The sequence below is a fragment of the Hyla sarda genome, chromosome 6 (genome assembly GCF_029499605.1).
Source record: "Hyla sarda isolate aHylSar1 chromosome 6, aHylSar1.hap1, whole genome shotgun sequence".
Classification (NCBI taxonomy): Eukaryota; Metazoa; Chordata; class Amphibia; order Anura; family Hylidae; genus Hyla; species Hyla sarda.
In genome coordinates, this window is record NC_079194.1 from 268636499 (window position 1) to 268650354 (window position 13856).

General features: G+C 43.8%; 1 protein-coding gene across 4 annotated transcripts in view; it reads right to left on the minus strand.

Annotated features, from left to right (window-relative positions):
• Window positions 1-13856, minus strand: part of LOC130277036 (ADP-ribose glycohydrolase MACROD1-like) — a 656083-nt gene that overhangs the window by 403913 nt on the left and 238314 nt on the right. The window contains exon 4 of one of the 4 annotated variants that reach the window (XM_056527276.1): window positions 5231-5312. The exons of the other annotated variants lie outside the window; for them this stretch is intronic. Coding sequence (XP_056383251.1) covers window positions 5248-5312 — 65 coding nt within the window. The 3' untranslated portion in view covers window positions 5231-5247. Of the gene's footprint in view, window positions 1-5230; window positions 5313-13856 lie in introns of those variants that run through there. 4 annotated transcript variants of the gene reach the window in all.

Below are 13856 nucleotides of genomic sequence, written 5' to 3' on the forward strand. Positions count from 1 at the left end.
TAGACAGCTGATACTAACGGATGAAAAACTGATGCAAACGGATGCCACTAAATAGCATCCCTTAGCATCAGTTTGCACCCGTTAATAGAATGGTCCGTTTAGGAGGCAATAACGGACAAAATCTAGATGGGGGACAATGGCTGTGAGAACTTAGTCTTAGCCTTAACAACATGTGAGTGCTTTTTTCCTCATTCAGTGTTCTTATGTGAAATAGTGGTGCTGTATCACACTGTGGGAGAAAAACTACCAGTGCCAAAATCTGTTTCCACATAAACCCATGTAGATGCTGTGTTAGAAGGTTATTTTCATTAAAGGGGTATTCCAGAAAAAAACTTTTTTTTACATATATCAACTGGCTCCAGAAAGTTAAACAGATTTTATAAATTACTAAATTACTTCTATTAAAAAAATCTTAATCCTTTCAGTACTTATGAGCTTCAGAAGTTAAGGTTGTTCTTTTCTGTCTAAGTGCTCTCTGATGACACGTGTCTCGGGTAACGCCCAGTTTAGAAGAGATTTGCTCTGGGGATTTGCTTCTAAACTGGGCGTTTCCCGAGACACGTGTCATCAGAGCAGTGGCGGATCCAGGGGGTGAGGGGTGAGGGGCAACGGGGCAATTTCCCCCCCCCCCCCCCCCCGATCTCTAGAATGGTGGAGCGGGAGCTGTCAGCTACCGCTCCACCATTCGCTCATTAATTTACCTTTCTCGCCGCTGGAACGTGATCGGCGATCAACGACAGGCCGGCTCAATGACGTCACATTATCGCGCCGGTGCCTGAAGCTCCCGTCACCGCGGCTTGCCGCTCACCTGTCTGCACTGTCTGTGCAACTAAAAAGAAGAAAGCTGCTCAGCGCGGGAATGTAATATAAGTGTATGTATTTTTTTTTTTTTTTTTATGTTTGGCACATCTATATGGCACTGGGCTCAGGGGGCAATTAAAAAACTAAGCGGGCAAAAAAAAGGATAAATTTGATATGAGGTGCTCGTGACAGGGGGGCATTATATGTGAAGATCACATGACAGGGGGTCCCCTGTCATGAGCTCTTCACATATAATGCCCCCTGTGCTGTGCCCCTAACATATAATGCCCCCATCATCATCATGTGCCCTTCAGATATAATGCTTCTGTCATGTGCCCCTCACATATGCACCCTGTGGGGCAGGACAAAGGGCATTATATGTGATGGGCACATCACAGGGGGCATTACATGTTAGGGGCACAGCACAGGGGGCAGTATATGTGAGGGGCACATGATGAGAGCATTATATGAGGGACACAGCACAGAGGGCATTAAATGTTAGGGTAGGAAGACGGGGGTATTATATGTAAGGGACACAGCACAGGGCATTATATGTAAGGGGCACAGCACAGGGGGCATTATATGTGAGGGGCACAGGACAGAGGGCATTTTATTATGTGGGGGGAACAGGACGGACATTATTAATATGTGGGGGGGTGCAGGAGGGGCCATAATTATTATATGTGGGGGCACAGGATGGGGCATTATTACTATATGTGAAGGCACAGAGTGTTTTGCATTTTAGAGGTATGGTGTATATTATATAGGAATTTCAGGGTTGGTACGATTTTTATGGGCCACAATACATTACAGTATTGTATTCAGAGGGTGCACTGCACGGCAAGGATATATTCAGATGGTACAGTGTGTGGAAGTATTATATTCAGAGTACGCAGTATGTGGCAGTATTATATTCAGAGAGCTCAGTGTGGGGTAGTATTATATTCAGAGAGCGCAGTGTGTGGTAGTATTATATTCAGAGGGCGCAGTGTTTGGTACTATTATATTCCGAGGGTACAGTGTGTGGTAGTATTATGTTCAGAGAGCGCAGTGTGTGGCAGTATTATATTCAGAGAGCGCAGTGTTTGGTAGTATTATATTCAGAGGGTACAGTGTGTGGTAGTTCTATATTCATAGAGTGCAGTGTGTGGTAGTATTATATTTAGAGAGTGCAGTGTGTGGTAGTATTATATTCAGAGGGTACAGTGTGATGCAGTATTATATTCAGAGGGTACAGTGTGTGATAATATTATATTCAGAGAGCGCTGTGTGTGGTAGTATTATATTCAGAGCGCTGTGTGTGGTAGTATTATATTCAGAGGCTAAAGTGTGGGGTATTCAGAGGATACGGTGTTTAGCAGTATTATAATAATTATTGTTTTCATATAGAGGATCAGAATCCGCTGACAAATTAAGAAGCCATCTGGGTGTCATTTTCTGCAGAGAGAAGATTTAGCTGACAAAGTCACAGTGGTAATTGGGGGGGGGGGGTACTACAACCTAATGTGGGGGAACATACTGCCAACTTAATGTGGGGGAACTACAACCTAATGGGGGGGAACTGCAACCTAATGTGGGGGAACTATACTGCCAACCTGATGTAGGGAAACTACAACCTAATGTGGGGGAACTATACTGCCAACCTAATGGGAGGGGTGGGGACTACAACCTAATGTGGGGGGAACTATGCTGTCTACCTAGTGTGGGGGAACTGGAAACTATGCTGCCTACCTAGTGTGGGGGCACTATGCTGCATACTTAAAGGGGTGCTCCACTGCCCCAGCGTTCTGAACATTTTGTTCCAAACCCTGGGTGCAGGCTGGGGGGGTTGTGATGTCATGGCCACGCCCCTTGTGATGTCACACCACACACCCTCAATGCAAGTATATGGGAGGGGACGTGTCGACCAGCGCCTGATACTCTAATAGTGCCCCTCCCGAGACTAGACTCTGGATCCGCCCCTGCATCAGAGAGCACTTAGACAGAAAAGAACAACCTTAACTTCAGAAGCTCATAAGTACTGAAAGGATTAAGATTTTTTAATAGAAGTAATTTACAAATCTGTAACTTTCTGGAGCCAGTTGATATATAAAAAAAAGTTTTTTCCTGGATAACCCCTTTAATTTCTACAACATAGTATTTCTCAGTAAACCCTTAAAGATTTTAAGGAAGATGAAAGGAAGTTTCGTCCAGATAACTATTGGTTTCCAACCTCAAATATTCCAGTGACTCATATTATATTATTGATATCATAGATATTGGGTGGCCCAAAAAGTTTTCTTAATATACCATTTTATTTCACAACCCCCATAACTATTGGCAACATCAATTCTGTCGTTTCAAGAAATAATAATAGATTATCTGCATACAATAGCAGCTTGTCCTCACTAACTTTTAAACCAAACCCCTACATTTCTTGCTTATTTCAAATGCGTATAGCCAAGGGCTGAATGTATAAAATAGTAGTGACAGCGGATATCCTTGCAGGGTCCCTCTAGTTAGGGGGAAAGCAAATGACAGTATACAATTCAACCTTATCTTCGCAACAGGGTCCCTATATAACAGTACTGGAATGATTAAGATTTTTAAGTAGAACTAATTTACAAATCAGCTTAATTTTCTGGCACCAGTTCATTTGAAAAAAACTTTTTTCCAGTGGAATACCTCTTTAACCTGTTGGGGACGGAGGGCATACTTGTACGCCCTCTGCCCACTCCCTTGCTATAACGCGGGGCCATGCAGCGGCCGAGACCCATGGGTAATAGCATGCAGAACTGATCGCAGTGCCACGCGCTATTAATCCTTTAGACGCGGCATTCAAAGTTGAATGCCGCATCTAAAATGAAAGTAAACTGCTCCCGGCTAGCTCAGTGGGCTGTTTGGGATCGCCGCAACGGAATCGCGGCATCTCCAACAGCTGAAGGACAGCAGGAGGGTCCCCTACCTTCCTCCTCGCTGTCTGATCGCCGAATGGCTGCTCGCTACCTGAGATCCAGGCATGAGCAGTCAAGCGACAGAATCATTGATCAATGGTTTCCTATGAGAAACCATTGATTAATGTAAAAGATCAGTGTGTGCAGTGTTATAGCCCCCTATGGGAGCTATAACATTGCAAAGACAAAGTGAAAAAAAAAAGTGAATAAAGATCATTTAACCCCTTCCCTAATAAAAGTTTTAATCACCCCCGCGTGTGGAAATGTCTGAATTATAAAAATATATCGTTAATTAAACCGCACGGTCAATGGCGTACACGCAAAAAAAATCCAAAGTCCAAAATAGAGTATTTTGTCACTTTTTATATCATGAAAAAATGAATAAAAAGCGATCAAAAAAACTTCAGATCATGGCAAAAAAAATGAGCCCTCATACCGCCCCGTACACGGAAAAATTAAAAAGTTATAGGGGTCTGAAGATGACAATTTTAAATGTATAAATTTTCCTGCATGTAGTTATGATATTTTCCAGAAGTACGACAAAATCAAACCTATATAAGTAGGGTATCATTTTAATCGTATGGACATACAGAATAAACAAAAGGTGTAATTTTTACCGAAAAATTTACTACGTAGAAACGGAAGTTACAAAATTGTGTTTTTTCTTCAATTTTGTCGAACAATGATTTTTTTTCCCGTTTCGCCGTAGATTTTTGGGTAAAATGAGTGATGTCATTACAAAGTAGAATTGGTGGCGCAAAAAATAAGCCATCATATGGATTTTAAGGGCAACATTGAAAGGGTTATGATTTTTAAAAGGTAAGGAGGAAAAAACGAAAGTGCAAAAATGGAAAAACCCTCCGTCCCCAAGGGGTTAATGGTTATGTGTAAAAATAAAAAAAAAATAAAACACTCCCTCTCTTGTCAATTCTCTTAACCGCCACTGGTATTTTTTTTATGAAAAGAAATAGAGACTCCAGTCAGGGGCGTACCTAGAGCATTTGGCACCCGGGGCCGACCCTTTGTTTGGCATTCCCCCCCCCACACACACCCGCACCCCCCCTTAATTACACCCCCCTCCCCCCCCCCCCCTTTAATTATACCCCCTCCCAGGAGCGGATTGACAACACTCGGGGCCCGAAAAGCAAGGGCCCCTACTAGGCTCTGCAGCTCGTCAATCTTCTGCCATGCCCCTATTCCACCTAAATCCCACACACAATAAACTAAAATTTATATATATAAGAAACACTTTAACATATGTAAATTTCCATGACTAATAATACTGGTATACAAGGAGTAAATATATACCACCACACAATAACTGGATAATACCGCCATACTGTACTGAATAAAACCACTATACACAGACCAGTATACTATACAGGATCTGTATACAATATAAGTTATTATATACAGGACCATATGGCAGTAGATATCAGCTGTACACAGGATGTATATACCATATAAAGTGATTGCAGTTACATTTTGGGACTCACAATTACGTATTTTCTGATCAGCGGCGTCCTCTTTCCTTTTCTTCTCCGTCCGGATAAGACCGCCTTGTGGATCTCTTAACATCTGCAGGAAAAACATGTCAGACTGAATTTTTTCAGTGCCCTCCCCTCCTCTACAATCTTTCTATCTATAGGCCCACAAACTGTAATAATGCCCTCCTTGGTGTCCTGCACAGTAAAAGGGCAGGTAGGGAGGTAGCCAGGTAAATAGGTAACTAGGTAGGTAGATCAGGAAGCCACATATGTAGGTAGGTGACAAGTTAGGTAGGTAGGGGGCTAGCTAGGTAGTTAGGCAACCATGTATGAAGGCCAGGTATGTACATAGTTACTGGGTATGCTGGGTATGTAGGTAAGTAGTTAGGCATCCAGGTATAAGGTTAGGTAGCCCCTCTTCCCTGTAGGTATAGGCAGCAGAGTTAAACCCGCTTCTCAATAGGTATAGGAACAGAGTTAACCCCCCTTTCTCCTTAGGTATAGGCAGCAGAGTTCCCCCACTGCCTTTCCCCCTAGGTATAGGCAGAGTAAAAAAAAAAAACCTCCACCTGTTTCCCATAGGTATAGGCAGAGTTAAACCCCTTTTTTCCCCCATTGGTATAGGCAGATCCCCCCCCCCCCTTCTTCCTCTTTGGTATAGGCAGAGTTACCTTCCCCTCCCCTGTTTCCCATAGGTATATGCAGTTACACCCCCCTCTTTCCCATAGGTATATGCAGTTACATCCCCCCCCTTTCCCATAGGTATATGCAGTTACACCCCCCTCTTTCCCATAGGTATATGCAGTAACATCCCCCCCCCCCTTTCCCATAGGTATATGCAGTTACACCCCCCCCTTCCCATAGGTATATGCAGTTACACCCCCCTTTCCCATAGGTATATGCAGTTGCACCCCCCCTTTCCCATAGGTATATACAGTTGCACCCCCCCCTTTCTCATAGGTATATGCAGTTACACCCCCCCCTTTCCCATAGGTATATGCAGTTACACCCCCCTCTTTCCCACATGTATATGCAGCTACATCCCCCCCCTCTTCCCCATAGGTATATGTAGAGTAACCCCCCCCCTCCCCTTCCCCATAGGTATATGCAGAGTAACCCCCCCCCTCCCCTTAGGTATATGTAGAGTTGAGATAAAAAAGAAAAAAGGATGCTCACCTGATATACCACGCAGCGATCTCCTCAGCTGCAGGGCCCGCGTCTTCTCCCCTCCACAGTACAGGTGCCGATGAGTGACGTCACCGGCGCCTGTACTGCGAGCTGCGTGGGGGCGGAGGTGACTTCTCCTCTGTGTAGCTGCAGATGCGGCTCACACAGAGGGGACGCCTTCTCCTGTATGTGCGTGTATCATGCATACAGGAGAAGGCACCGCTGTCTGCTGGGGATCTGGGACGAGTGTCCCGGATCCTCAGTAGTGGCGGCGGCGGCGGGTCCCCCCCCCCCCCCCCTTAGTACGCCACAGTGGAGTAACTAAATAGAGAAGAGTGAAACTCCAACTGTGCCCATATTCTTGATAGCTATTTGCTTGTTTCTCTACAGTGGTCCTTCAAGTTACAATATTAATTGGTTCCAGGATGACCATTGTATGTTGAAACCATTGTATGTTGAGACCATAACTCTATGGAAACCTGGTAATTGGTTCTGAAGCCACCAAAATGGCATCCAAAAAATAGGAAAAAGGGAGGATTAAAGAAAAATAAGTAGATAACTAATACAGATAACTAGTAGATAACTAGTCCTTCCATATAAAAGTAAGAAAGATCTGCTGAGAGCTGTAATTCACTGTCTATGTCAGTGTTTCCCAACCAGGTTGCCTCCAGCTGTTGCAAAACTACAACTCCCAGCATGCCCGGACAGCCGTTGGCTGTCCGGGCATGCTAGGAGTTGTAGTTTTGCAACAGCTGGAGGCACCCTGGTTGGGAAACAATGGTTCTTCAGGGTCCTATACAGTACACACAGTGTCCTAAATGGAGCCACCCTTACTTGGTGTCCAAAGGAGCAACTAACCCTGGCACAGGTAAGGAGTAGTACAGAACTTGTAGTTCCTCCCTGTACTGTAGGGGGCGCTACCAGACAGTCAGTGCATGCACTTAAGTAATAGAGGTGATTTACCAGTAAAATGTCCATTCTGATTAGTCAGTTACACCAGTTGTGACACTTCACAGATCTGGACTGTCTGAAGCATTGTATGTCGAGTCTGGTTTCAAGTTACAATGGTCCAGAAAAAAAACTATTGAAACTATTGTATGTTGAGGCCATTGTAAGTTGAGGGATCACTGTATTAGTACCCATTACCAATGAACAAATAATTGCAGAGAGAGGTTTCTGTATATGGTCAAATATAGTATGCCTTTTCCCCCAATCCCCTCACGTTCCAAACCATAAATTTACCTAACATCTTTTAACCTTTTTAGGATCGGGCCATTTTCCTCCTCGCCTTCTAATAGACATAACTTTTTGTTTTTTCCATCTAAAGACAAGGGCTTGTTTTTTGTGTCACCAATTGTATTTTGTAATGAAATCACTCATTTTACCTTCAAATGTACAGTGAAACAAAAAAAATTATTTGTAGGGCAAAATTGAAAAAAATAAATAAATTCAGTTTTGCAAATTTTGGGGGCATCCATTTCTACCCAGTGCACCTTTTGGTAAAAATGACACATTATCTTTATTCTGTAGGTCCAAACAATGAAAATGATACCCAATGTATAAAGGTTTTGTTTTATTTTAATACTTTAAAAAAATTCTAACTTTTTGTACTAAAATTAGTATGCAAAAAATTGTCCATTTCTAACCCCTATAACTTTTTTATTTTTCTGCATATAGGGATGTATGAGGACTCATTTTTTGTGCCGTGATCTGTAGTTTTTTATTGTGACCATTTTTCTTTTGATGGCACCTTTTGATTGTGTTTAATGTTTTTCTAGTACACGTACAAGTGACCAAAAATACACATTTCTTGACTTTGGAATATTTGTACGTTGCGCCTTTGACCATGTGGTTTAACATTATATTTTAATAGTTTGGACATTTACGGACAAGCGATACTACACATGTTTTTTTTTTTTCATTTAAAGCTTTTAGACTTTTTTTGTCACCATAGGGGACTATAACATACAATCTTTAGATTGCGTACACTGATCAATGTTGCTTCATTGAACAGCATTGATCAGTGTTATTGGTGCTCTATTGCTCTTGGAGCTGACTGAAGCTTTGAAGCATCAGTCGGACGGCGAGGAGGAAAGAAAGAGCCCTCCCGCCATCCTCTTAGCTGATCGGGATGCTGCGGTTTAAGTGGTTACTGAACTTTTCAAACAATAGAAAACTAAAAAGGAGGTGATAGGAAAAGGGGGATATGGAAAAGAAAAAATAAATATAAATGGGGGGGGGGGGGTGATGTTTCAGAATAAAAATACAGCTGATGGAGCCAAAGGGAACCCAAAAGAAGCAGAAAGGGGGACATCCAGCCACTAATGAATGGTTGACTGAGAAAAGGATTCCAGGCATGAAAAAGAACAAATGTGCATAATAAACTATTAACAATTCCCATTTAACATGGTTAGCAAACCTGGAGCAAACCAGGGTGAGGAAACCAAGGAAATAGCAGGGGGGTCTGGGCACCCTTTACATCAGAACCAGCAGGAATCCAAGTCAATAATACTGCAGCGAGAGATTAGTGCTATCATATCTAAGTGGATATCTACTACCTATGGTTTTTTCTAAATACCATGTAGTAATCAGAGCATCCTATCAGTTTTTGGCTATTATGTGCATAGAATAGTGGTACCAATATAGTCCAGATAAGGAAAAACTTTTAACCAGTTTTGCCTTGAGCAGCGAAGACTCTATCCAGTCCATACAAAAAATATATGCAAATAAAGGAAGGTGAGCCAGATATAAGTTATTTTTCTTGCCCTCACTTCTTCAAGGGGTTATCCAGGAATATAAAAACAGAACTAACTTCTTTCAAAAACTACTCATTTGGGTGTGGTTCTGCAGCTCAGCTCCACTGAAGTGAATGGAGTCAAGTTTTAATACCTCACACAACCTGGGGCCAGACACGGGACTGTTTTTGAAAGAAATTAGCTCTGTTTTTATATTTCTAGATAACCCCTTTAAAATGATGGGCTCAAAATGTCCCACTGCCCTACTTATATACCCCAAAACTCTATGCCCTGAGCTTTTTCAACCATGACTGTATCTATCCATGGCCCTGCAAGATTAAAAAAACTTAAAATGAAACAATTTATTTATATATATATATATATATATATATATATATATATATATAGTGCCTACAGATTCCGCAGTGCTTACAATAATGGGGTACAAACAAAGACAAGTATCAGACATAATATTACACAATAACTATTCAAACAAGAGGTGTGGGGATATGTTGAGGATATGTTGAGGTCAATTAGAGAATGTTATAGGCCTCTGGGGACCCCCACAATGTTTCATGCAGCATCTCGTTAATATCAGCCTCTGGAGCGAACCTCACTTGGCCGGAGTACCGTGACGTCACACTCCGCCCCCTCAATGCAAGCCTTTGGCAGGGGGGTGTCACGTCCCCAAATTGTACCCACCTTTTCTCCAAATTAGTGATATGTGTGTAAATAATATTGTTATTGTTATTTCAAATTAATTTATTACATTACTACATATCCTCTCCCCAGGCCCCCAACTTTTCCCATTATCTCCCCTGGGCCCCTGTCTCACACATGATATTTTCTCTGATATGAGTCGTTTCTCTTTTTCTTTTATTCACTATCCGGCCTAGACCGCTATTAAGATTGTTTCAAGATTTTTGTCCACAAAACCTGTCAGACAAACATTTTAGGCTCCTTTCTCCAGCACAATGCCCACCTCTTTACAAACTTCCATGTATATAGCCCCACACAATAAAAGAACCCACTTTTGCCCCAATACAGTAGTCAGGCCTCCTCTGTGCCCATATCCAGTAGTAGGCCCTGAACGGAGCCTTTGATGCAGATGTAAACCTAGCCTAAGTAAAGAAGTTATCAATTTCAGCTGGTATATCAGGTTTGCATGTGTCTACCTTTTTATTTATTTTTTACAATATGGGGGAGATATATCAAAACCTGTCCAGAGGAAAATTACTGAGTTGCCCATGGCAACCAATCAGATTGATTCTTTCATTTTTAATAAGGGCTCTGAAAACTGAAAAAAAAAAAAGCGATCTGATTGGTTGCTATGGGCAACTCAGCAACTTTTCCTCTGGACAGATTTTGATAAATCTCCCCCTATTTGCTGATACTTGACTGTAGACTTTCACTGTTTCCACTGTAAATGCATACTCATTATAAATTCCAGCAGTCCTTGGGTATAATTTAACAAGTCTGTAGATATTTGGAACATCACAAGCCACAGTAGAATTTTGAAGAGTGCGCTTTTCGCTAGACTCAGCCAAATTTTAATGAGATGCAAGAAAATCAACACGACTGTCTCAATCAGTGAGGGCCAGACTAAATCAACAAGGGCGATGGGTCTGCTCCTGGCTATTTGCAGCTATATTCCCTTGGACTTTTAATCTAAGACCTAAATGTGGTAGCTGAGAAGTGCTGATTTGTATTTGCATCAGTGCCAGTCTCTAATCTTGTAAGAAGACAGGAGCATCAAGGCTCTGCTTGCTAAAACCAATTTTGTTGCATTGTTTTTCCTTTTTAGCCATTTAACAAAAATTCACAGTTTTAACAGTTGTGTCATCCGCTAACATTAGCTGTTCATTAGAAGTCTCCCAGTGTAGCTGTCACTCCAAAACCACAGCGGCATCAAGGAATTCTACTCCCCCTTTTTTGTAAAATGTCTTATTCCTGAGACTAACAGTGGTCAATAACACTGCTGTCTGGCATAGAAAGTATATGACATGGCATTTTGGGGGAGATTTATCAAGACGTGTGTGGAGGAAGAGTGGTGCAGTTGCCTATGGCAGATTGCTTCTGAAAAATAAAAGAAGCTATCTCTCTCTACACAGGTTTTGATAAAACTCTCCCCCACCCCCCATGTCTTTAACCACTTAAAGGGGTACTCCGCCCCTAGACATCTTATCCCCTATCCAAAGAATAGGGGATAAGATGTCAGATCGCCGGGGTCCCGCTGCTGGGGACCCCCGGGACCTCCACTGCGGCACCCTGCTATCATTACTGCACAGAGCAGACTCGCTCTGTGTGTAATGATGGGCAATACAGGGGCCGGAGCATCGTTACATCACGGCTCCACCCCCTCGTGACATAACGGTCCGCCTCCTCAATACAAGTCTATGGGAGGGGGCGTGCCGGCCATCACGCCCCCTCCCATAGACTTGCATTAAGGGGGCGGGCCGTTATGTCACGAGGGGCGAGCCGTGACATCACGATGCTCCCGCAACTGTATCGCTGGTCATTACGCACGGAGAGAGTCTGCTCTGTGCAGTAATGATAGCTGGGTGCCGAAGCCGAGATCCCGGGGGTCCCCAGCAGCGGGACCCCGGCAATCTGACATCTTATCCCCTGAGACCCCCCCCCCCCCCCCCATTTCGTCAATTCAGACCGGTGATCTGCGGCGATTCCGGGTCATACGGGTGTCCAATACAACCCCGATCCCCTGAACGGATAGGAGTGAGGTGGCAGGTGGATCGGGAGTGAGTGGGATAGGAGTGAGGTGGCAAGACACCCCTCCTATTCCTGCTGTTGGTCGGTCAGAAGTTAAAGTTCGGTTCCCCTGTTCTGCCCACCCATGGTAGTCAGGGCAGAACGGGGGAACTGTAGTGTGACCAGCGGCGGAGGTCCCTTACCAATGGTGATCATCGATCCTCTCCCTGGTGCGGCGTGCTACAGACTACGGAAGCCGGTGAGTTGTTGCCTAACAACATCTGGAGGGCCACAGTTTGGAGACCACTATACAGTGGTCTCTAATCTGTAGCCCTCCAGATGTTGCAAAACTACAACTCCCAGCATGCCCAGACAGCTGTTTGCTATTTGGGCATGCTGGCATTTGTAATTTTGCAACAGCTGGAGGGCAACAGTTTAGAGATCACTGTGAAGTGGTCTCTTAACATTGGCCCTCTAGATATTGCAAAACTACAACTCTCAGCATGCCCACACAGCTGGAGTTTTGCCCCCCAAACCCCCATGTGAATGCACAGGGTACATTCACACGGGCAGGTTTACAGTGAGTTTCCTGCTTAAAGTTTGACCTGCGGCAAATTTTCCGCCGCAGAGCAAACTACTAGCGGGAAACTAACCATAAACCCCTGCCTGTGTGAATGTACCCTAAAACCATTACACTACACTAACACATGATAAAGGGTAAAACACTACATATACACCCCCTTACACTCCTTCCCCCCCCTAATAAAAATGAAAAACGTATCATACGACAGTGTTTCCAAAACGGAGCCTCCAGCTGTTGCAAAACAACAACTCCCAGCATTTCCAGACAGCCACTGACTGTCCAGGCATGCTGGGAGTTTAGCAACACCTGGAAGCACCCTGTTTGGGAATCACTGGCGTAGAATACCCTTATGTCCACCCCTATGCAATCCCAAATTTAGTCCTCAAATGCACATGGCGCTCTCTCACTTTGGGGCTCTGTTGTATTTCAAGGAAACAGTTTAGGGCCACATATGGGGTATTTCCATAGTCGGGAGCAATTGCGCTACAAATTTTGGGGGGCTTTTTCTCCTTTAACCCCTTATGAAAAGGTAAAGTTGGGGTCTACACCAGCATGTTCGTGTAAACAAATAAAATATTTTACACTAACATGCTGGTGCTGCCCCATACTTTTTATTTTCACAACAGGTAAAAGGAAAAAAAAGACCCCCAAAATTTGTAACACAATTTTCTCCTGAGTACGGAAATACCCCATATGTGGGCGTAAAATGCTCTGCGGACGCACAATAAGGCTCAGGAGTGATAGTGCACCATGAACATTTGAGGCCTAAATTGGTGATTTGCACAAGGGATTTTACAGTGGTTCTGAATAAATGCAAAAAAGGAGATTTTTTTATGCTTACCGTAAAATCGCTTTCTTGAAGGATCCATTGGGGGACACAGACCATGGGTGTATGCTGCTGTCACTAGGAGGCTAGACACTATGGCAACAAGAGAAGTCGGCTCCTCCCAGCAGGGTATACCCGCCCACAGGCACCTGAGGTAATCAATTTTAGTCCCAGAGCAATAGGAGAAGACCGACAGGTCAAGAGAAAACCACAAACTGTCCGAGCAATCAGAAGAAAAGGCAACTGAACACACCTTCGGACAGATAACAAATAGGAACACCAGAAAAAAGGGTGGGAGCTGTGTCCCCCAATGGATCCTTCGGTAAGCATAAAAAATCTCCTTTTCTCTATTGGCTTCATTGGGGGACACAGACCATGGGACGTACCAAAGCTGTCCCTTGGGTGGGTAAGGAATCAGACAGGAGGACGGTTGGACCACCGCTGTCTGCAACACCTTACAGCCCAGAGTAGCATCAACTGATGCAAAGGCATGAATGTGGTAGCACCTTGAGAAAGTGTACAAAGACGACCACGCGGACGCCTTACAGAACTGCAAGGCGAAAGCCACGTAGCGGAGGGCCCAGGATGCCCCAAAAAACGGGTGGAATGAGCCAAACT